General features: G+C 37.0%; 1 protein-coding gene across 2 annotated transcripts in view; it reads left to right on the top strand.

Moving 5' to 3' along the window:
• Positions 1–5,731: 5,731 nt before the first annotated feature.
• The window catches only part of ca16b (carbonic anhydrase XVI b), an 82,078-nt gene continuing 62,376 nt past the window's right edge, over positions 5,732–25,433 (top strand). Inside the window, exons 1-2 of one of the 2 annotated variants that reach the window (XM_026918597.3) lie at positions 5,732–6,237; positions 22,894–22,977. In XM_026918597.3, the coding sequence (XP_026774398.1) occupies positions 6,153–6,237; positions 22,894–22,977 (169 nt within the window). In that variant the 5' untranslated portion in view covers positions 5,732–6,152. The remainder of the gene's footprint in view (positions 6,238–22,893; positions 22,978–25,433) is intronic. The other variant, XM_026918600.3, reaches the window with a different exon arrangement.

The raw sequence follows: 25,433 nt of genomic DNA, 5'->3' as shown, positions 1-25,433 counted from the left end.
AACCCTATATTATTTTAAATTGGGTTTTAATGTAATTTAAATTACTATATTATTATTAAGATTAAGATATCGGAGTTCTTAGTCACACACCCTTTTTGTAAGTTAAAATATACCTATCTAAAAGGAAGGTGCAGTTGTGTCCTCTAGACCAACTGGTAACAAAATGGATTTAGCATATGGCTTCACCTATTTAAAATAAAAGACAAATACAGCAAGACAGCAAGGCTTCCAGCTAGGCTGGTCCCATTGGAAACATAAGTGAAGGAAGAATACTGCACTTCCCCACGTGAGATCCCAAAGTCATATATCACAGACCTGGTCATCGAGTCAGATGCTTTCAAACTGATAAATAGCCAAGTTAAAGTTGCTCTTCTGGGTTCTTAAAATTGGCCATGCCTCAATAAAAAAGTTACAGCTTTCATTTGGCCCTAATGTTTTCACTGTATTCAATTATTACTACTTTGGGGACCAAGCATGGATCCATTTTCACAGCTACTGGTTCAAGGATAGATCTTTCTAAATATAGGGCTTCTAATCAATCACTGAAACAACTCCACATCCTAAATGGCCTGGTACAACATTTTGTCTTAGGATATTCCAATTCAGCCAATGTATATGTGTCATTGTCACAAGCACTCACTGTTAACCTCAGTTCCAGTGGGCCTATTATGAGAGGCTCTTATAATAAAAATGTATGAGCTGCAATTGCCAATGCATAGTGTCTGCCTTTTTTTGCAGGAGAGCAAAGGGACTTTTCCTGGAAGCTAACAACCTTTCAGCTTTTAGCTGCCTACCACCATCAGCATAATTAAGTTGAGCAGCTGTGTTTGACCCTCCTGTATATGTCCTTGGGAGAACTGATTGCTAAGGATATTGACAAACTGATACTGCAGTCAGTGAGCTGAGAGGGACAAGTGTTCAGGAGGGATGTCACTGACAGTATGCATAGATTAAGTCACTAGTATGATGTTCACTGAACAAAATGGATTGTTCCTATGTCTGATTCCTTATTGAGGGCTTTGTATGTAATTTAAAATGAATCTGCTGCAAATTCTTTGATTTGTCATTGCATAATTGACAGAAGATAGCTCAAACTCAGTCATATAGTAATGTATTTATTACAGGTAGTTCCATAAGTACATGGACATTGACACAATTTTCATAATTTTGCCTCTGTACACCACCTCAATGGATTTGAAATGAAGCAATCAAGATGGGATTGAAGCGTAGACTTTCAGCTTTAATTCAAGGGGTTAAACAAAAATATTGCATTAACCATTTAGGAATTACAGCCATTTTTCACAAAGTCCCTCCATTTTCACAGGCTCAAAAGTGGCCTGTTTCCTCCTTATTTCATGACAAATTAAGGAGATAAAAGCTCTAGAGTTGGTTTCAAGTGTTGAATTTGCATTTGGTATCAGTTAATGGGAACTCTCAATACGCGATACAAAGAGGTATCGATGCAAATGAAGGAGGACATCATTAGGCTGAAAAATAAACATACCTTTCAGAGAGATAGCAGAAACATTAGGAGTGGCCAAATCAACAATCTGGTACATTCCTAAAAAGAAAGAAGGCACTGGAGAGCTCAGCAACACCAAAAGGCCTGGAAGACCACGAAAGACAATTAGAATTTTTCGCAGAATTTTTTCCTTGTTGAAGAAAAACTCCTTCACGACATCCAGCCAAGTCAAGAACACTCTGGAGGAGGTAGGCATATCACTGTCAAAGTCTACAATCAAGAAGCCTTCATGAATGTAAATACAGACGGTTTACCTCAAGATGCAAACCACTGGTAACACTCAAGAACAGAAAGGCCAGATTAGACTTTGTTAAAAAAAAAAATCCCTCTAAAAAAAGCCTGAGCAGTTTTGATGCAAGATTCACTTGTACCAGAGTGATGGGAAGAGAAGTGTAGAAGGAAAGAAGGGCTTATTTTCCAAAGCATACCACATCATCTGTCAAACATGTGGAGGCAGTGTTATGGCATAGGCATGTATGGCTGCCAATGGAATTGGGTCACTGGTGTTTACTGATAATGTGACTTCTGATAGAAATAGCAGGATGAATTGTGAAGCATATAGAGCTATACTTTCTGCTCATATTCAGTAAAATGTTTCACAGTACAGATGAATAATGACCCAAAACATATCCTGAAATCAACCCAAAGAAATTAAATGTTCTTAAATGTCTGATGAGCTCAAGCCAATGTAGCATGCTTTTCACTTACTGAAGGCAAAACTGAAGGCAGAAAGACCCACAAACAAGCAGCAACTAAAGGTGGCTGCAGTAAAGGCCTGGCGAAGCATCTCAAGGGAGGAAACTCAGCATTTGGTGATGTCCATAGGTTCCAGATTTCAGGCAGTCATTGACTGCAAAGGATTTGCATCCAAGTATTAAAAATAATCCTAACATTTATGATTGTTGGTTTGTCCAATTACTTTTGAGCCTGTGAAAATGGAGGGACTCTGCAAAAAATGGCTGTAATTCCTAATGCAATATTTTTGTTTAACCCATTGAATTAAAGCTGAAGGTCTACACTTCAATCCCATCTTGATTGCTTCATTTCAAATCCATTGAGGTGGTGTACAGAGGCAAAGAGACAAAAATTTTGTCACTATCCAAATACTTATGGACCTGACTGTATGTAGTTAATATTTTAATAAGGTTTTCTAATTTGGACATCTGTATGAAACCTTAAATACTTTTACATGCTTTTCCTGACCATTCCTGAGCTCCCTTTTTATACTGGAGAAAACAATCTCAGGGTTTCACACAGAACTGCTGATCTGCCAATGCTGCATTAAACCAAATCTTGCAAACACTTCCTAGGATGTGAATATGTATTTGGGCATGTTTCCACACCTCAGCATTTTTTCAACAAGTCTGAGTTTAGACGAATTTGAAGAACCCCACGCTGTTCCCCTCCAGGCTTTTAGGTTGTGCCTGGTTTTTGGTTTCCCTCCCTCAGATACTAACCAAGCAAGTTAGCGTCTTTTAAATGCTTAACTCATAGTGCCTGGAGGTGCTGGAAAGCAAAAGCAGAAATGTAAAACAGTCCAGGAACAGCAGATCTGCCAGCACATTTCTGCTGAAATTCAAAATCTAAGCTGCATAATCCCAAAATGACCTAATTACAGAATATATCACATCAAATTGCCAGAAACAGGGCTGCTGTTTTCTCCTCCTTATTTAGAAGAGTTGCCCCAGGATAGTAGCTGTTAGTAGGTCTTATTCTGACATGCTGAAGTATAAGTTAAACGGATCATTCAGTATACAGTCAATACTACAGTGCTGAAGTGCATGCAGATTAAACTATATAACTCAGATCATTCTGTTGAATTTTCCATACTTGTGGAATGTACCCATTATATTTAATTCCGCTATTTAAACCCAGTCTGTGTCAACCAGTTGCTCATTTTAGCCTCAACCTTTCAACCAAAGAATAATTTACATTCAGATGCCATTCAAAACAGAAGTGACCTGAATGTAGAGAGATGCACACAGCTAAATGAATAATTTAATAGGGCTTTCAGATCAGTATTTGATTAGCATCAGCACTAGAGATAGCATCTGCTGAAAGAGATAACGAAAATAAGAAGCCCCCTGTGGTTTCTGACTCACCTGAATATCAGTAGGAAGTCTTTAATGGACTGTTCTATTAGCAAGCCATCAACTGAGCTGTTCTTTGAAGGACTTCATAAATCCTAAGAAATGCAACAGTAAATGAGGCACATAAAATGGCTTAAGATAAAATTATGTGTTTTGAATATACTTAAAATCTGCACTCTAGGCCCTTGGACCTTGTAAATATGCTCAATGCATAATCCAAGGGCGAATCTAATAGGCACATGAAAACATGAATCTTGGCCCCAAGACAAAGTTACAATATATGGATCAAATGTACTTCTTGTATTGTAGTGTTGTTGCCTGAATAAGTGATACACAATTGATATACTCCACCATATATTATGCATAAACTGTCAAACCACTGGACAAATTATTGAAGAAAAAAATAAAGTGCTGCTAAATATAGAGGCACAGGGTAGTGTGGAGGGAGGGTATGGAGGAACAGTGAGATTGTGTTTGTACATGGAAACACTCTGAAAGAGGTGTCGATATTAATTAATGTTGACTGAGATGCATGTCTCATGGCAAAACATTTTGGGGACTATTTAAGGAACTAATCAAGGTTTTAATGTAGGTTTTATAGCCTAATAAAATGGGTATGCAATGCATGGATTTTGTCACAATTATCTCTGATAGCCTTGACTTTCAGTCCATCTACCTGCATAATATCAGAAATCTTAGTAAAACCTTTCTTTGGCTGTGTGTGTGTGTGTGTGTGTGTGTGTGTGCATGCTTTGCTGGGGTCACTAGAGAGAGTTCCAGAAATGCAGGCAGATGGCTCACAGTCTACACACTCAGAACACTGTGACAGTCCCCAACAGCTCCTCGGAGAAAAGGGTAATTAAATACTGAATTTAATCAGATTCTTCAAATTAAAGTCCAGCTGGGTTCTCTCCCAAACTCTCCTGCTGTTCATCATCCCCACTACCTCTCCTTTGTATGAGCTGTCTGTGGAGCTCACTGTAGATGACTCACACAACACAAACCCCTACCTGCTGCAGAGAGACAGCCTGGAGCTGATAATTAATGATAAAGTATTGGCTTCACGGTTGTGACAGGGCAGGTAGATACTGAAACTGTTCACAAAACTGACCTGAGCAACAGGAAGTGGAAATTTTTGTAAGTGCGCAGAATTACTCTATTCATGTGTAGAGTCGGGGTGCCAGTAACAGTTTAAGTTACCCTTCTCATAGTGTAACAAACTGATATGAAGGATAGAGCAGTCTCTCTTGTTCTGTTCTCTTTCTCTGATCTGCATGTCAGCTTTTATTTGATACTGTGAAAAAGCTATCAGATGTGCAACACTGAGAAAAGATTTTACTGATGAATCGGTTCTTCAGTTCATGCCATAAGGACACATTTTCTGAGGATGATTGCTAAGAAGAAATGCTTCCCATTTTAACATTTTGATTTCCAGTACACATTTGAGATATGTTTTTAAACATTTTTATCCTGTTCAGCAATGCATTTCCGGATTTGAAATGCACAAATATGTGCACTTTAATTTAGCATCTATACACTATAGTGACAAATGCTCCTGCCTTACAGAAACAGGAAAAACTGAACTCTACATGCTGTAGCACTATGGGGGAGGGCAGGCCTTCCGGAAGCCAAAGGCTTGGCACAATTTCAGCACCTTGGACAGCGCCGGCCTCTGTGGTTTAAGATGAAGGGAACCCGAACAGGAATAATTATTAAGAAGGAATAATTATTAACAAAACTACAGCGCAGTTCATTGCTGAGTGTTCAGTTATTAAACACGGGAAGAGCATGTCTCTTCGATATTTTTGTCCACACCTTTAAGACTGCCTCCTAGATTTGGCTCGATCGAGTAGATCAGTATAATAAGAATGTCCTGAATGATCACGCATGTAGTGTTTGTGCATCTGTTTCTGGGCGGGGAAAAGGGCAGCTTGGAATGGGAAATGGTGAAGTTTCCTCCACCAGCACGGCTACAGTTAAGACCTGACGCACCCAAACGTGCATGACTTCCTTCCGTGTTGTAAATGGACGGTATGCAAAAGCCGGCCTTTCTTTTTATATCTCCACCAGCTCTGCATGTGCCTGAGTCAGACATCAGGGTACAGCCTAGGGCGCTAGGATCCAGAGGGGGAGGACTCTGCTTTGCCTTCCCGCCTCGCTGATGTTGAAGGAAAAAGAGAGCGAGAGAGAAAGAGAGAGAGAGAGAGAGAGAGAGAGAGATTTGTGCTGGTGCGCTCGAGTTCCCAACTTCGTGCAGGAAGCAGCGCGAGCGCGCTTAACGCAGAGCGCGAGCTGTGCGGGGGAGAAACGGAAGACACGAGCGATTTAAAGTGCGGGATTAATCTCGGAAATGTGAAGTGTGTGTTCTGATCACGGGATGCGCGATATGTCCCACAACATTACTACTTGCTTAGCGTTTGCAGCCCTAAACTGCTCTTCTGTGCAGACCCTGCATTAGACGCGCTTGGCGGTGAAACACGGCGTTTCCTCAGAACTGACTGTCAGTTTCGTTGGTTGTTCGGCCTCTTGGTCAGAGTGACATGAGTGTGAGAAACCCGCACCGTTCCACACTCTTGTGTTGGGGTCTGTCTGTGCTCCTCATGCAGTCCATCAGCTCGCATCCCGGTAAGTGGACATACACACAGTTCATACTTCATTTCACTGGACAATTTCGGAAAGAACAAAAAAAAGTTGCTGGACTTGTAATGAACATTTACTTCGACCCAAGAAAATATGAATGAAGGATTTTAGAGACATTGCTAATCAACGGCAAAAACAGATTCTTCATGACATCTGCTCCATATATTTATTATATACAAACAGACAGAGAGAAGTAGACATGAGCAAGAGTGGCTGTAGGGGTAAATGGAAGGCTGCTGGACCACAGCCAAGTCTACAGGGGCAATTCATTTACAGGCTGTTTATTCATCATCTGAGCCCAGCCTAACTTCACTGAACGCTCTGTGTGGTAATTCAGGACTATAGGTTTTTATTCAGTACAGTATTTTGCTTTTAGAGCCTTGCAGGTGATGTAACGTTGAGAATTTTTGGTCAGGAGCCAGTAAGTGCTCACGATACACATTACTCTGCTGTAGTCTTTATTGATGTCTGAGATCATCCATCAGGAGCACTTACTGTTCGATTTATTTGCCTCTTGAAATTAGATCTATTTGCATTACATGTAGTCTACAATATGACAAAATAATCATAACGTCAGTCTAATGAGAAACAGAACAATTTGGACTGTGCATGGAGTCATGTCACGTTTGCTGTTTTCTTTAAATCTCTTACAAGATTTTCTTTACATTAACAGATATTATTATTGGTTTATGATCATTAGGCATCCTTATACTGTACACGAACCTATATAGTATATGGATGCTGAATGACCATAAAAGTTATAGGTATATGATCACACCCAGAAAGGGATGTGCTGCCAAAATACTCAGTCATGTTTGCTCTGTATTGTACACCATCATTGTCCTGTAAAAAAAAAAAAAAAAAAAAAAAACTGAGGTGGAATACACACTCTCACTAATCCCTTTTTTGCCTTTCAAATATGTTTTATTTATATACGTAGTTGGGTGCTGTCTTGTTTCATCCACAAATGCTTCCCAAATCTGCAGGTTACGTTAATGTACCTGGAAGGAGTCATATTGTTGTTAGGTTCTGCTTTCTGTATTGGGCTTTGATGGCTTTATTATAGGGCTGATAAATGCTGTGGCTAAAAGGCCCTGTCATCTAAGGATGCACCAGGTTGCACTTGGCTTAGTCACCTGGCTATTGTCATTCTTCATCAGTTTTTCTCCTTCCTGGTCCAATCTTACTGATACTCTGTTCTGTGTTATTGAACATGCAGTAAGGTATTTCAGAAGGAAACAATGCGGTGACCTCAGAATTGGAGGAAGGTTTGCTCTGTCAAAATTTATAGCCAGAGCTTTGAAGATGCCATTCTAAAGACATTTACAATCTGGAGCTTGATCTCTAGAAGCATAATGTCTGCTATCTAACAACAATGGAAAATAAATGTATTTAGATGATGAACAAAATGTACATAAGGTTCAGAAAAAATACAAGATAAACAGAATGATATGAATTTAATGCAACCACAATTGTCACGACCTGTGCTTTGCTACATTACATGTCACCTTTGTATTATTATTTATAAAATGCAATAGTTCATTATGCTGAAGCGTTTGACAAAATGACAAAAATGCTGATAGAGTATTAAGTTTTATAACATATATTATGAGGGGTTGTAAACTGCATCCACTGCAGTGATCATTGTTTACAATGAGTTTGTTCACATGACATACTGAGCTTCAGTGTCTTGGGTATTTAGACCAAATTTTACTTCTAAATACTTCTAAACTTCTAAATACTGAAGGCTTTATATAGAGAATGAGTTTGGGTTGTAACTGTGTCAGAGTATATTGCATATTGTATATAAGCGTATAAGTGGAGGTTTCTTCTGGCCAGCAATGGCTATGGATAGTCCTGCTGGAAGAAGTTTTTGGTAGTATAGTTTATGCAGAGGTTCAGACATATTTAGGCTGTTCAAAGGATATTGTCCAAGGGTGGCTACTGTGTACTAAAAAGCACAATGGGGCACTTCATGACCTCAGCCACTCATTGTTTCTTCAAAAGAACACAAAAATCTGAATTATTTGGAAGGGCTGGGACTTCCTATTACGTAATTCTGCTTGAGTTGGAATTCCGTTTTTGTTCTATAATGTTTCCAGTGTGGATATGGGTGTTTGTTAATGTGTCTTTATGAATGCGTGTTTCCCGTAGAGATAGAATCACTTGGATCTATTAACTCTTGACTGGATTCAAAGCAAAAAATCATATCTTAGCTTGTGAAAATATCTTGAGTATAGTCAAATGTATGTAATATTTCTTATTTGGATTCTGATACAACAAATATATTAATATATGATTAAGATGATTAAACCTAAGTCTAGACATTTTTACTAATTTCAAGCTTGAAATTGTCTTGCTCTGTGGAAAGAAGCAAAATGAACTTCCAATAACTGTATATGAGTCACATTTGATTAGATGTCTTCACTTTATATGATATATTTTTACAGTCTTGTGCACAGCATTTATTGAACACCACTAAGCTACAAGCATGTATCTGTGTTGAACATGTGTTATATATTACTGAGTTGCCTGTTTACTAGAAGAAGAAGAAGAAGAAGCATACACTTGTAACAGTAGCGACATTTACCATATGAGGGCACTTCGGAGCTGATTTGTTGATCTGAACAATTTGTCGTGCCATTCATCTATGAAAAGGGACAAACTTAAGACCACAGCTGATCAGTGTTAATTGGGTTTGTGGACTATCTGGCACTTTTAGCGTGTCTGGTGCCCGTACAAGTCTACCAGCCAAAGCAATACTTCAGGTTGGTTTACTGATCGGCCACTTTATTAGGCACACAGTTAGACAATACAGCTCATCTTCAACATCTTCAAAACTGCTCTGTTGAAATGCTCCACCACTAAATGATATTTTTGCATCCGTAGTCCTGTGGTGGTCCTGTGGTAGCAATATAAAAATTACATTTTTATGGACTCTTAAGAGAGGGGGAGAAAAAGAAGGAAAGAAAAGGAAGAGCTCAAAAGAAAGAAATTAACAATAAGGAGAGAAAACAGTGCACATGCATCTCAACAAATCGAAAACAACATAGACTTTGACAGCAAAACAGACAAATACACACGAGAAAAGAAAATAAAAAAGAAAGAAAAACAGTACAACAGGGTGAGTGAAAGATATTGGGTAGCAAAAATTACAAGGGAGAGATGAGTAGTTTATAGACGCACAGATTGAACAGTATTAAATATTGAGAATTAAATATTATGTGCTTTACTGTTAGAAATCGTTTTTGTCAAACCCGCCCGCATAATGATCTATCACATGTTATAAATATTAATGCAAGGGTGACATGTAGTGTATTACAATTATGATTGTATTAAATTCTTTAAATTCATATCTTTCTATTTGTCTTCTTTTTTCCTCCTTTTGTTCATCATCCAGATACATTTGGATGCCAAATAAACAAAAAGGAGAGAAAGGAGACAATAAATTCATGTACACAAAAACAAATAAAAAAAAAACTGACAGTTTTTGGTTTACACAGAAATATAATTGGACAGCAAAACAGACAACTACATGCAAGAAAATAAAATAAAAAAAGAAGGGAAAAACAAATATAATGCGGCAAGTGAGTAGTGGAGAGACTCGCAGACTGAACAGTATTAAATATTAAGGTTTTGTTGATGTGTTGTTCAGCTACGTACAGAATGTTATGTGCTATATATGAGTGTTCATAAAAGCTAATATATACTTATGATTTGTGTGTGTGTGTGTGAGAATACTCAAAGTTATTCCTTTATGAGCATCAACATGTCAGCTAGTGTAAACCTGAATGCATGATTTGGTTCTTGTGTAATGCCATGTTTTGTTTTAAATAAAAAAAGTTCTAAATTGTTGGTAAGAATATTCAGACCATGTGATATGGTTAGTTCATTTCTGGATTTTGAGTGCATTAATATTGTTTTCTTGGTGATAACTAGGGTGATGAGAATAAATATATTATGTTGTATATTGAACTTTTTAATAACTGGTGTGGATAACAATAATGCATGGATGGATGGATGGATGGATTGATGGATGGATGGATGGATAGATAGATAGATAGATAGATAGATAGATAGATAGCATTTATTGATCCCATGAGGGAAATTCTTGTGTTACAGCAGTATCTTGGTCAGTAACAAGATACAACACGTACACATACAAAATATAAAATATAAAATACAATAAGTTAAATTAAATGTAGTAGTGCAGATATAGAACACAGTTGTAGATTTGACCAGATTTACATCAGTATTTACATAAGCACACTTGTGAAAAACTGGCAGTGAATAATGAATATGAAGAACCTTGAGAATGTAGAATGTAATGACAGCTTTCTAAATGATAGCTTTCTATCATTTAGTTGTTAGTAGAGTCAAGCATGTGGTTTGTAAACCCCGTGGCATGCACAGTGTTCAGCGTGATATGTGTTCAGTGAATAATCTTACACTGAAGAAGCTGAATGTTAATGACTTTTGTCATATTAAATATGGATTTACAAAATTGAGTCCAAATGTTGAGATCAGTTTCAGATTTATTTTCCCCCATTTGTTAGCTTGGAGTGATATAGTGTCTTCATTGGATGATAGAATTTATATAGTTTACAGAGAGCTTTAATTGGGTTTCCCAGTGTGCCGATCTTTTCTATCAATGTAGGAGATTCGAAGGAATTATTAGATGTAATAGATTTTTATTTGATTGCATTTTTAAAAATTGAATATACTATGGAGATGGTCTTTACCTATTCCACACCTAAGGATTATTTCTTATAAAGAAAATATATTTGTTTCATTTTGCAGATGTATAATGTATTTTCTTTCAAATTTGTTCTTTTATTGGATATTTGTTTATTAAGAAGGCTGGATAAACCCCAGACGGGGTGTGCGCGTGGTGTCAGTGCAGACTTACACGGTTGTGTTTATATTCCACTAGGCTTAAAAAGTGCTTAAAAAAGCAGGTCCTTGATTGATATGTTCTGGCAGTGAGCTTGCTTTAAGCCCATCCATGGATGATGCATTGGAGTTTCATGCACTCATTTGGTAAGATTCTGTATGACAAATGAGTTGCATTTTTTATTTGTTGTAACAGAGCCAGCTAGGAGGTGAATTAAAATCCAAGTCAGTGCAATACTTCCTATAATTATTATTAAATATTGCTAGTATATTCCAGCGGGTTAAGTCATCTTCTGTTGTTTTGATAAGCGCTGTAAAGTTAAGTTTGAATAACTCCGACAGAGGAGATGTTTTTGCTGAGATATATGATATTACCTGTGCTTGAAATGAATTTAGTGTTTAGTCTCTAATTACAACTTTCCAGTTATAGTTGATTGTAGAAAGTTTTTTGAAGTGATGCTGGTGATATTGTTTTATTTTCATTTTGTCTTATTACTGAAGCTGTGAATAATATGAACGGTAATGGAGAGAGTGGTCATCCTTACATGGTGTCTCGGAAGAGTGTGAAAGTTTGTGTGGTTATTCCATTAGTAAATACTGAGCCTGTTGTTGATCCTTGTTTGGCTTAAGCAGCACTGAGATGAAAGCAGTGTTCGAGTGGTGGGATGAAAGCTGACCTTTTTATCTCATCTACTATTCTTAAGAAAATTGGTGAAATAGTTTTCTCATAGTGTTTAAAGCAATAAACAGGAAAGGCATCAGTGCCAGGTAATTTATTATTGGGGTGTTGCTTTCATGTGTTAAGTGTTCAAGTGTTAATGAAGCTTCTAAAGTTTTCATTTTCTCTTTAAGTAATGTTAAAAATAAAAGTATTGACAAATTGTTTTTTTTTTTCAATTTCTGATGAGGTACATATATTTTCAGGGGTGTACAATGTATTGTAATATATTCTGAAAGTGTTATTTATTGCTGCTGGGCCTGCTGAATCTTTTCTTTGTCACATTTAATTTGGTTCGGTGAATATTTTCCTGATTTATTGTTATGCTTATTTTAATTAAAAGAGTTGTTGCAAATGGACTTTTTGTTGATTCTATTATTTAATTGCAATTTTATCTCTCTGATTTCCTGATACCATGTGAGAATCTAGAAGGCATTTCGGTTTTTGTTTTAAATTATTTTCTATATGAGATTTTCTTTTCTCGTAGTACTGCCTTTGCCATTTCCCACAGAATTATGGGTGTTGGTTCCTTTTTACTGATGGAAGGAAATGAGGGGAGCTGACGCATTGTGCATAGTAACAAATAGGCTACAGTTCTTTTTGTTTACCTACAAAGTACACCCATATGGTGGATATAAATGGCAAAAATGGTGTGTGTGCAAGGTAAGTCAGAGATCACAGTGCCCTGTAGAGATTGACTCTTGGCTCCTCTGTCAAATAGGCATAAAGCTCTGCTGGAAGCTCCAGCCTGACAACCGAATCCATCAAGGGCCACTTGTCAGAAGACGCTAGGTTTTTAATGCTTTACCTTGCCCTTCACTCTCGCCAGCAGCACTCACTCTCCTCTAATGAGCACTCCTCTGCTCAGTGATTGAATGGTCGTCTATGTAATGAAATCAGAAAGGAATTCTTTCTCCCTCTCTTTTTCTAATCTGTCTATCTTCAATACCCTGACCTGCATAAAAAGAGCCCATAAATCGTTTAATTGAAAGCGGAGAGTGAAAATCAATACAAAGGAAGCATTAAACTTAATGGAATGCAGTGATCCAGATCCATATTTCATATCCACAAGATGGGTGTGACTTTTACACATGTCACTCGGCTTTTTAGCTTTTTTTCTTTTTCTTTTAAGTGCTTTGCGCCTTATAGAGGGTTGAAGTGTTTTGGATGCTGTAGTGATGGCACTGAGTGAGTAAAGTCTTCCTCAGCTCTTCCTCTTTTGAGGAGTGTGAGTAATGTTTTCCTCTTGAGTAAGTCAGAGATGGAAGAAATAAAAGAAATAATAATAATAATAATAATAATAATAATAATAATAATAGCAATACATTTTAGTAATGTTATATTAACTTTATTAATAATAGCATTAGTGTTATCATTCTACTGGCAATTATTTGTGAACATTTATTTGTTAAGTGAAAGAAAATCTATAAAGTCTTATTTAACACTGGAGACTTTTTACTTTTGTGCCAATAATTCCTTAAACATCCCAGCTTTTCATTACGTTATTAAACTTAAACTGTAGTATTGATGTTCTCCAGTAACTACAGTAAACCTAATAGGAAAGGTATTTAATCAGGAGAAGGAGAAATGTAAGTCTCCTTACATTGCCAGTCAGTTCTGGGAATTAAATCAAACAAAATAGAGAAAATGTTTAAATGAAGACAATAACTGCAAAAAAAGATAATTGAGATTATCATACACTCTATTAATTTTATTAATTGATCAGCCTTATTATTCTTTCTTAGGGAAGTATAATAGTATTGCGAGTTAAAGCAATGCCTCCCAAAATGCCTACTAATTTGCTTTTATTAATTAGGTTGCATATGCGTGGTCTCATGCTGCTGTGCTCCATTAATTTGGATTCCTAAGATAGAGTTATTACTGGGATGTGAGTAAGCCATGAAATAAGTGAATGTGTATATGAATATGTAGAAAACTCCCTGAAGAGCATGTTAAAACACTGCAGATGTTGAGATCATATGGTTATATGGTGATCTATCTACAAGACAAGTGACCAAACAACCTATATGTTTAAATATTTATCTTTAAGTATTTTATTCAGTAAGTGTTGTGATCGATTCAGTAACTAATAGGAAAAGAATGTAAGTCTGGACTCATCAACAGTTCCTAGGAGTTTAAGGGATTAATTAGCAAATGTAAGCACTTCTTTTGTGTTTATGTTTTCTACTGAGAATTGTGATCTAATTCTGAGCTTGCACAATATGACAAGCCTTAGATAACACTAAGAACTAGGTGAGGAAGTATTCCAAACATTACTCGATCAGTTCCCTTAGGTTTTGGGGTTTTTTTGTTTTTTTTTTACATTTTTAAAATTTTGTTTTGTTGGCCCATTCTAGATTATACTGTTCGCAGAATAATTTATTGCACATGTTTATTAATAACTGTATAATAATTTCACATACAATGTGCACTATAATTTTTCTGACTAATGTTTGTATAAAGCTCGTTCAGTTCCACCAGGATGTCTGCTTTTTGGAATTGAGTATATGTTATCTGCTTGGATCTGATGGCTTCAGTGGAAAGTGCTATCTGATCTGCTACTGACATTTCTGAAATATGCCACTGTATCAGTGTTTGTGTTATGTTAGCAGTCATAATGAGTCATGACTTATAATGAATAATTTAAGCCTATTTGATTCATTCAATCAGCTAAAATGGTTAGCACTGTTTTTTTGTATGTGTGTGTGTGTGTGTATGTGTGTGTGTGTGTGTGTGTGTGTGTGTGTGTGTGTGTGTCCAGGTAATATTTTTTCACATATTCAAGGCCACATGTTTTCCTGAATATTTTGTTCATTTGTCTCTCTCTGTCTTACTTTTACCCCACATTAGTTATTTTATTTATTAGGGATGTGGCAACAACTATAAGGTTTGACTAGTCCAGTCAAGATAAGCCTGAATATTCCAACATGATGACCATTAAAATTTGTTGACTGAATTTCAGTGTCGGCTTCTTTGAACAGGTAAAGCTGCAAGCTGGTAATCAGAGAAAATTGTGTTTGTTGTGGGGGCCAAAGTTTGGTGCTGTAATTAAGCTTTGGAACTGATGTGTTATTTCTTTCACTCGCAGTTGCCCTGCTGTGCACCCAATCAGACTGAGAAAAAAGTGAAGGAAAAAGAACTCTATTTTAACTGATCTAATGTAAGAAACTAAAATGTATTTGATCACAGCAAGAGGTTTTACCAAGCGGGAAAACTATAATTGCCTCACTCTTGCTAATGACATGTTGTAAATACTAAATGAAGACTTATTTGTCAATATGTGTTATTATTTTTTTATATTACCAAGCAGTGAATGATGTTGGCCATGCACTGACTTTGATCTCCCCCAATTACATAATGTGAGACTTTTAAGATCGTCATGAAAATCATTTAATAGAATCCTACATGATTATGTGATAATGTTTGCCCCTTTAAATGGTGTTATATAAAAAGCAGAGATATGTTTGCTCTTTCCATAAACCTATAACATATAGTTCATTCTGCTAATAGATTTACCTAAAGGCTTTGATAGACTTGGTTAGTGGACCATGGGCCAGTTTAATGTTTATTGCGTTAGCTTTGGCAGCTTTGGATCTAAGAGTCTTGGCCCATAGAGATCTTGATTGCAGAGTTATCATTTCACGCATATGGCATATGGTGACCTTCACTCTAGTCATCTGGTTCTTCAAATGACAAGATACTTGCCATAATAATTTCACCCATAAATGATCCTCTTAGGAATATCATACTAACTAGCCTGTTATGTGAAGCTGAAAACATTTGAATAGTTATAATGGCGGTCCATTCACTAATGACTTTCCCTCTCAGGAAGTCCTGTATTATCGTTTAAAATAGGCCATACTTTTTACGAAAAACTAAGACAATAGGCTAATGCCTAAAGTCCATGAATACAGGATAAAGCCAGGATGTTGCTAGTTTATGCAAACAATATGGGCCTCATTGCTTTGAGTCCACTTTGCCAAACAAGAAGGCTAGACGTCCATCTTGTTCCTTACCTTTGACTTTGATAATGTTGATAAGATTTGCTTTTCTACACAATATTGAAATAGAAAAATGTGCTGTACAAAAAAAAATTCCTGTGTGAGTGAGTGAACCCAGTAACTGACCCATACTAACTAAAGAATTTGGCTCATTTAAAACCTGATACAATGTCATGCTATTTTAGTTAACCATTTATGCTTAATTCTTAATTTTAAGATCTGGACTGTTCAGTTAAAATCTTCAAGCATTTAAACTATAAATTTAAATTCAGTTCAAATTTTATATTGTATGATTAAAAAATAATTACTTTTAAATTAAGATATTTGCATTTGAATTTGGCATGATTCTAACTCTACTGGATGTTTTTGGCTGACTTTTACCACAAAGCTTGTCGGGTTGGATTAACTGCTCCTCTAGCTTTGATTACTCCTCCTCTGTGTATACTTCTTAGTGTAGGCGGACAGTCACAAAACACAGAAGCTGTCAATCAGCTGCTTGGGCAGAGGCTCACATGTCTGCCAGTCACAGTCACAAGACGATAGATGTGTGTCCTTCATTTTCTATCCATGTTCTCTGCTCTGCTAATCACTGTTTTATTCACTCAGTTTATAGCCTCCATTTGCAATGCCTTATGTTCCACTTTTGCATTCTCTTACAGACTGAGTAAAAATATAGAAAGAGTAGAAAAACAGTTGCTGTATATGCAGTACAGAGTCAGTGTAATGTAGCCTGCAATGCTCAACTGACTTGAAGTGAGAGTAATTGAGACCACTTCTTTCCATAAACCATTTAAGTGTGTTACACACACACACACACACACACACACACACACACACACACAAATTCATCAGGCTGTCTCTATAACCTTGTGCATTTGTTTAGGGAAATTTCCCTCTAGATAATGTCACAAAAAGAGATTAAACAGCTAGCGTGGGAAGTGGAAGGCTGACTGAATAAGAGAGAAGAGGAGCTCACGACTAGCTTGGTGCAAAGCCACTGTAACTAAAGCAGATATATCACCATTGTTGACACACACACAGAAAAATCATTGAGAAGTTGGATAGTTTGTTAAAGGTATATCAACACCTAGACTACTTATCCAGTAGGTTATCACCAAAGTTGATGTGTGTATGAACAGTAGGACTTTAAAATACTCTGGGACAGGTATTGATGATGGCCAGGAGAGTCTTAATGTAGCCATGAGTCTTTGTGACCTTTTCAGCTGAGGTGTGTGTGTTCTGCCTCTGGCCTTTAAGAACTTGCTCTGGAGCACAGTGTAAATATGTGCTGTGCTATTCTCCTTCCTGTTTGTTCAACAGATTTAGAAACCTTTGATAAACATGGAAAAAAGTTTTTTTTTTCAATACGAGACTAGCTCACACAGGAGAGAGACTTAGCTTAGTTGCCGTGACTTGTACAGAATAAAGACGGATTAAAAATGCTCTGTTTCTGTCTCTGTGCTCCTTCAGTATGTTAGAAGGCAAGTATGGCCATCTTTAAACCTCTCAAAACCTCTCAAACCTCTTAAACCTATGTTTAGTTGTTTAACAGCGCTATAATGCTTGTTTAAGCGTAATTAAGCCTGTAAGTTCCCATGTTAGGCTGAAACCTAGTTTCAAGCTTCCTGTTGGGACTGTGGGTTGTTTATGTGTTAGGTTATCCAAATAAGTGCTCCCTTATGTCCATAGCTGAGCATTTTCAGACTTTTGCTGAGTGGGCTACAGTCTGATGGAGTTTTGATTAATGGAAGTATGTATGCAAGACAATTACTACATCGTATCTGTCCAATGCTGCAGGGTTGTTAGATTAAACACTGCATACTGTATTTATCTCGTTGTTCTGTGTGTCATTTGTTTGGTTATGGCCTAAATGATAATGACTAAATGGTAATTTAGAGACTGTGAAAATATTTTCCAATAGTTTATAATTACTTTATAATTAAGCAATATCGCATGAGCAACAGTGAGAACGATTATACTGGATATCTTCATGACTGTGATTGCTGATATTCAGTATAGCCACTTAGAACAGTTCCATAAACAAGATTAATATTGCGTTACTGACATTTCAGGCATGTAGACTAACATGTTTTGTTTATTTTTGCGGAAGTAGATCCAGAAGAAGCTACACTCACTTTATAGCCTGTCTGCTAGCTCGCTAGCTCACACACATTGATTTATATATTCCCGTTACAGGTGCTTCCAGTGAAATTGGTGTCCATTCTTCCTTTTCATCTTCATCTGATGAGCTTTCATTTTTTAACTCAAAAGTTATATTCCTGAAAAATGTATCAGTTGCCATAGCCACTGATGATGTCGTTAACTTTAATGTAGCAACCATTTCGAACTAGGAAGTGGAATTGTATGTGGTGAACACAGACAAGCGGAGTGATACACACAGTGAAATGTCCCAGTGCAGTTATACTAAATATAAACACTCTTGGAACGCCGCTCGACTAATCAAATTAGTAGACTGGAACTAACTGTTGTATAATTATAATTATATAGCAGGCAAGGTAGATATAATTGCAGGGAAAGTTCTGAAACTGAAATCAGGTGCAGGCAAAAAACAGGGTAAATGACAAATAAGTGTACACAGGGAGAGTAACTAATAGAGTAATAGAAGAAAAAATAAACAAGAGAATTGGTCAAACTAAGGTAAATAAGGCTTAAACTGTGAAAGGAAGGCGCAAGAACAAAAATGCATTCGAAAGAGGTGCAGTTGATACCCAGAGGGCTGGTGATGCTGATCGCTATTAGCTGCGTGCTCTGTAACAATAAAATTATCCGAGTTTCATACAAGTGCTCTTAAACCCATGCTGGTTTGTGAGTGTTAGTCATAATCTTGTGTCTAGCCGGAGTGAGGCAGACATACTGTACATAGGATTTGAACAATATGGCTGCATCTTTATGCTGTCACTTTCAATTCAAAGCCTGCTGTATTTTTCTTCCTTACTGCTGCACACTCACTCCCCTTCTGTGACTGTCCAACTCCCGACCCATACACGCACACGCTCCTGTGGAGGCCGTCGACTTGTAGCCATCGTTACAAGACCCAAGGGATGGAGACTGCAGAGCTCTTTAGACAGCCTCCACAGCAGCAGAACTGCAGATCTTTGTTTCTCAATATGTATGCGGGAGCAGGGTCAACAACAGGGGGCTGCATGCATTTATTACCATACACATAGCATTATCAAGTCAATCCAGAGTGTTGAAAAGCTTCAAAACATTTATTTATATCAGATTAGGCTATATAAAAACTTTGAATGGGACTGGAGCACTAAATTGGACATAACTGTCTTTCTTGAGCTACAGGAATCTTTTCTCCAGTTATTATTCTACAGTGTTTGTGTGCTGAAACTTATTATCTGCCCTCCAGAAGAACCATTTAGATAACAGTATTTGGGCACTCCCTTCCAGTTTTTGGGAAAAGGGTGATTAATGTTTTAATATATTTGCTGGAACAATTCATAATAAAATAGTAAAAATATAAAATGCAAAGTAGTGCTGTGAATAAAAAGAAGATCAACTACAGCTACAGTCAGATCCAGAATTATTGGCATCCTTGTTCAGATGAAAAATGAAAAAAATTGGTTAATTAGTTAAATCTCACACTGAAAACCTTTAAGTGAAGTAAATTTATTACAAGAAAATGAAAAACCATTACCAGAAATCTATTATTTGAAATATAGTGACAGAAATATATATTGTCGCTCTTATTGGCACCCACTAATTTAGCTAACTAACTGAGTCTTCTGCTGCAGGTGGGGTTTAGCAAAAGGGAAAGGAATGGACATGTTAAACGCTAATTCTCTGGTCACTGAACAAATTTTGTGTGGATTTGTACAACCCAGTTGTAACTTCTTGGCAGAGGTAGCCAGATTTTCATTTAGAATTCTCTGTTACTTTATGGAGCTCATGATGCCATGTATAACCATGATGCCATGATGCCTGATAACAAGGTTATCAGGGCCTTTGGAGGAGGAGGAGGAACCCCACAACATTACAGAACCTCCACCATCTTTAACACTGGGGATTAGATTAGACTCAAACCTACTTTGAGTGTTTGTTGGCAGAAAACTCATCTGTTTTTATCACATCTGTCCATAGAGCCTGGTTCCAGTCAAGGTTCCAGTAGATTCTAGAAAAATCCAGGCACGTATATTTGTGGTTAGATGAAAGAAAAGGCTTGTCTGGCACACCTTTCAAATGCAGCATGGAGGTGACCTGTAACAGTAGATTTGAAGGCTTGGTGGCCCCAAAATGTCTTCTAGGTATGCCAATAATTGTGACATGTGGTTAAATAATTTTGATAAGGGTGTTTTTTTTCCTAGAATATTTTTACTATAAATAAAAGGTTGGGTCTCGCTCATATTTTCAGTGTGAGATTATTTACTCATCTTTACCAAGGGTGCCAATAATTCCCAAGCTTAATGTTAAAAAAATTTAATATTAATTAAATAATGTGGTTATTATTAGAAAACATAATCATTTCAGGATTTTGAGAATATTATTATGTCTATCGTCTAATTGAAGTCATGAGAAAACAATGGCCTGCCTGCCTATCGAATATTTGATCAAAGCTGTAATAGAAACAAGTAATTGTTTACAGTTCCAGGGCAGTTGCCTGCGTGATCAGAGTCTCTGTCTGTCAGGGGATTAAACAGCAAACAAGGCAGAACGGCTCACTAGCCAATGACTGTCTGCCTAATTGTTCACTAACCAATAAGGGCGGCCTTAATTGTTGGGACAGACTGAATTGACTTAGCTCAGCTTCTAATTAATCTCCAATGTAATGATGCAAGCCAGGGTAAGAACAGTGTGGAGGATAGGAAAATGTGTTTATGCGAATGCAGCATCTTCCCCTGAGACTGAACCACTGGTAAGGTGGTGGTGATTGCTTTGAAGTGAGATATAAATATAGGAATCCCCTTTTGGCCCTGAAGAAGCTCCAAACAAATCTCAAGAGGAGCAAACAGTCACACTAGAGCTTTGATGACGTGGCCAACAGGTTCATGCCACCATAAGCTCCATAAAGACTGGCTTGTTTACAGTCATTCAATCACATTCAGACATTCATTTATTATGCTGCCCCTTTAATAGCAGGTTGTCAGCTGTTGTTTTGTTGTTTCTCTCTGACATGCCAGCTCCATTGTGGCGAGAAAATAGAAGCTCTAACAGAGCAGCGCATATATAAAGTCTCCAGAAGAAGTGTGGCTGGTTCTGCAAGCTGCTCAGTAAAACGTACCAGCTAATTTCCTTATAAAACTGTACCTGAGACTACTAATTTTTTTAAAGCAAAGGGTCGTCACTCCAAATATTGACTTTGTTTCATTTATTACTGTTTACTGCTCTTTATACTATTTTTTAAAATGTAGAAACATTTGATTTCATTATTTTCAAAAATCTTTTCTTCAAAGAAAATATATAGGGATATTAACTCCTCTCCAGATTTTTAAGATGTCGTTCACATACACAGGGGGGGTCTCCCACAGGTGTACCAGGGCTTCAAAACACACTGAGTGAGATAAACAGGACAATTACCGAACCCTGGGAAGAATCACAGGAAAATTATACGAAGTATGTTTTAAAGTGTGGTTTTAGCGGAGTGTGGGCTGATGATTTTGCACAGCATGAAGCTCTCGAATGTATGTGTAGAGGTGTGCAAGCTTCACTATCTAGTTTTAGATTAGTATTTATTTCTACTCTCTCTTTCTTTACCTCTCTCCCTCTCTTTTCTCTACATCCCTTTACTGTCCCATTTTTCTATTCTACAATTTCTTTTGCTCACTTTTTTACATAATGTTTATGGATGTGCTTGGAAATCTTAAATATTTTTATGTATATGTTTCAATATATATATAAAGCTATGTATATATATATATAGAGAGAGAGAGAGAGAGAGAATCTGTGCAATTCCCTGTAAAATTATTGTACAAAGGTTATATTGCAATCATCAATGTTTAAAGGCTCAGTAAAACAGTGCAGCAGCTGTGAAACTGCGGAGAAATACCAAAGCATACACTTTAAAATTAACATTGACAAATTAGATGATGCATATGAACACAAATGAATTACCCTGCCGAAGGCAGCTCCATTAAGGCAAGGATTTCAACCTGCGGGGGGCGGGGGTTTGTTGGTGGTATGAGATAATAAGGTAAATTCAAACATGCATGTCTACCACTCAGGCATATCTGTGATCTCCCTGACTAATAAGCAGACTAACTCCAATATTATTGCTAGAAGAAGCAAGAACAAAAATTTTAAAAATGGACTGGTGTCTTGCCAAATTTAGGCATGTGCCTAATAGTGCAAATAAAACCATTGAAGAGAGTGGCAAAAGCAAGATGAGGGGGAACAGCAGATTTCTGCAACAGAATCCACACTAGTTAGTTTCTAAACCTATGCCTGTATTGCATTCTTAAAGTTAATTAACAAAATCTTTGAAAATACATCTAAAGTACACGTATGATGTGTATACAATTATTTATATTGTATGAGGGTTTTTTTGCAGGGGGGACATTTTAATCTAAACAGTTTATAAAATGAAACTTGATGTTTTTGACTCAGTTGCTCTAAAAAAATGAAGAACCAGTTTTTACTGGCTCAGAAAGGACAGTTCATTTTTATTGGCCAATATGTGTTAAGATTACGAACATGGAACATTATACCAATTCAAACTTAACCTATTGAACAAGAAAGTGCTCCCAGGAATATCACATTTTATTAATATACTGGAGATAATATACACCAATTTATTTTAATAATAATAATAATAATAATAATACCAATTTCTGCCTAGTAATGGAACTGGATGTTGGATTTGCTTACTACGAAATATTATGCAGTTCCAGTCCCAATATTGTTTATATTGCTAATAACTGAGATGAAGAATGATAAAATGATAAGAGATGGCTTAGGTCAGCAGTACACATCCGGTGCTAACTAGTGAACACAGCAAGAAGGTTGCAATTTCATGGACTGTAACTTTAAAGCTACGTTCTGCTTCTCTGATTTTGTGTTTACCAGCTGCACCACCAAGAACGAAACATGGAAGAATGTCAAATCAGAGAGAGAAGAGAGCGGCAGGAGAACCCTACTGGGCATATTCGGGTGAGTTGTTCCTTTCCTGCTTTTAATCAAGAAAGTTTCTCTTTGAATGGACATTGTTATTGCACAACTTCCTTTATGGTACATTATTTTTGTCTTTCCTTGTCTGAACAAAATCACTGTTATACTCTTTCTTCTTCCTAAAGAAGAAATCATCTCCTTTAGAAATATTAGTCATTAGGCTTTTTTTGTTCTGTGAAATGCTATTTCTGTGAATTCTTCTTTAAAGCTCTGACAGACCATACCAATATGGTTTAAATGACAACATGAATTATTAATCATAGTTAAACCCTACAAATCTGCCATTTTATTTCTAGTCTGACTGTGTGGGCGTGTATATCGATTGGCAATGTCATTTCCCCAGTAACTGTAACAACTTCAGAACAGTAGCAGAAAAGATGGTGGTAATGACAGAGCAGCATGATTTTTCAATGAGAGGCAAAAAACATTCGGGGGTGAATTCGTACACGTTTCTCGAAGCATGTACCTCACAGCATACAGCAAAAATAAGGTGAAATTGAGCTTTCTGTGCACTCGGTTGCAGCTGTGCCACTTTCCACATCTGGCTGGTTTAACAAAGGATCCCTTAAAATGAGCTTCACTGTCTTTCTATTTAACAGCTTAGAATAACACTGATGGCACAGGATAATTAACCAAATCCTCACCTTTTACAGTGCTAGGTATTAATATTTAGGGCAACTGCTGAAGATTGTAGCTATCACTTCGTAATGTAGGCACTGCTGTAATTCCTGTTCTTGTTTCTTTTCTTTCCAAATAGAACACACGTAAACTACTGTGCTAAAATAGTGTTTTCAAAATGATGTGTGACAAATTCTACATGCCGTACCGTGGAGCAAACAGATCATACATAACTTTTTCTTATTGTTCTACATCTAATCCCAAGATAATTTTTAATCTCTCTAATGTTGGATGTTGGATGTTGGCAAACTTTTATTTCCAATGGAAGGTCATTGCTGTTTTGCTTTTTTGCTGGGCTACTGAGTGCCCTCTGAGAGGTTCCCTACAAACGCGGAACGTTTATGCCAGCGGTCCCAACAGGCTTCCAACAGGGAATGATCTTTAAGTGCTCTACTTTCCTGCTTTACGCTCTCCTTGACAGCTTCATGAGTGTGTTTGCCCGATATGCCCCAAGAGGTCTCTGCCCTGAGTCTTGGAAAGGAAAATTTTGAAATGCTAGCTCAATCAATGCAATGTTAATTTTCCCAGTTAGTTTCTCTCCACAAACTTTATCTACGTATAAAAGCTGTATTGTCTTGGAGACCTGCATTGTTGGATTAATTCCAGTATGATCTTCCTATTGTTAAAGAGTGTTTGTTTGGGTACTTACCAAATTAGTGTAGATGTTGATTTAACACTGCAGATTTTACAGAGCAGAACTTTAACATGCTGTCTGAGAATGTTATCTATCTGAGAATATTGTTAAGAGAAAAATTATTTCGTGCTCTTATTTTGGGTCAAAGCTGTAAAATTAGTTATAAAATAGATGCACAAACCAAAGGCAAGTTAGTATGCCCCAGTCTACAACACTATTGACAAGCAAGTATGAGAGAGCCTTATTACTTATATACATCAGCTCAAAATATATGTATTGTATATGCTTTCAGCTCCATGATTATTCCAAAAGACTAAATTAGACTGAATTTAGGGTGGGCATGCTGTGTAATCTTAGATATTGTAATGCACAGAACATGTGTAGCAGTTTGATTTGCTTTCTATTGATTTGCACACAGAAATACAGGCGTCAGGTTACCTCATGGAGCACATTTGTCTTTAACAGATGGCCCATCAGGTTTGTCAGACTTGGTTGATCATAGTTGCCAGACTGACTGTTTCCAGGCAATCTTGGTTTAAAGTCTAACAAATGCACTATAAAATATGCCTGACTTTGCCAAGTTATATCTCACAGCTTGAGGGCAATGTGCGAACAGAATCCGCTTAGCACAGATTTTATAGAAGCTGTTCAATAGCCCTTTTGTTTTAACCTCTCAAATCCTCTGACATTTGAGGCGTCTTAATTGGCAAGTTTTTCTTTTTGTATCTGTGTTTGTGTGTGTGTGTTCTGAGAGAAAGCAGAAGGTGGTTATACCTTTTATGCTCACACAATCATTTCTGTGCCAGAGGATTTCTGTAGGCTCCTCCGTCTTAATGCTTTGTGTTCCAAACATTTTCTTTGGACTCAGTACAGAAAAGCAACATAAAACAAGGAGGAAATGATCAAATGCCAAACCCTATAAGCTATAAATAAGCACAAACATAGTTCCTGTGAAATCAAAAGTATGTCAGCTTAGTAGTTTATTAGTGATGCTACATCTTTTGTAGTTTTTTTTGTATTTAGAAAATATGTAAGCTTTGTTGACGGCCACTTTTAGATGTGTTTGAAAAGGGTAGATAGTGAAAAAGGCAGTTCACGGGCCACTTTCGGCAATCAGAGACTGATG

The sequence above is a fragment of the Pangasianodon hypophthalmus genome, chromosome 2 (assembly GCF_027358585.1).
Source record: "Pangasianodon hypophthalmus isolate fPanHyp1 chromosome 2, fPanHyp1.pri, whole genome shotgun sequence".
Classification (NCBI taxonomy): domain Eukaryota; kingdom Metazoa; phylum Chordata; class Actinopteri; order Siluriformes; family Pangasiidae; genus Pangasianodon; species Pangasianodon hypophthalmus.
This window is presented reverse-complemented; position numbering and strand designations above follow the sequence as displayed.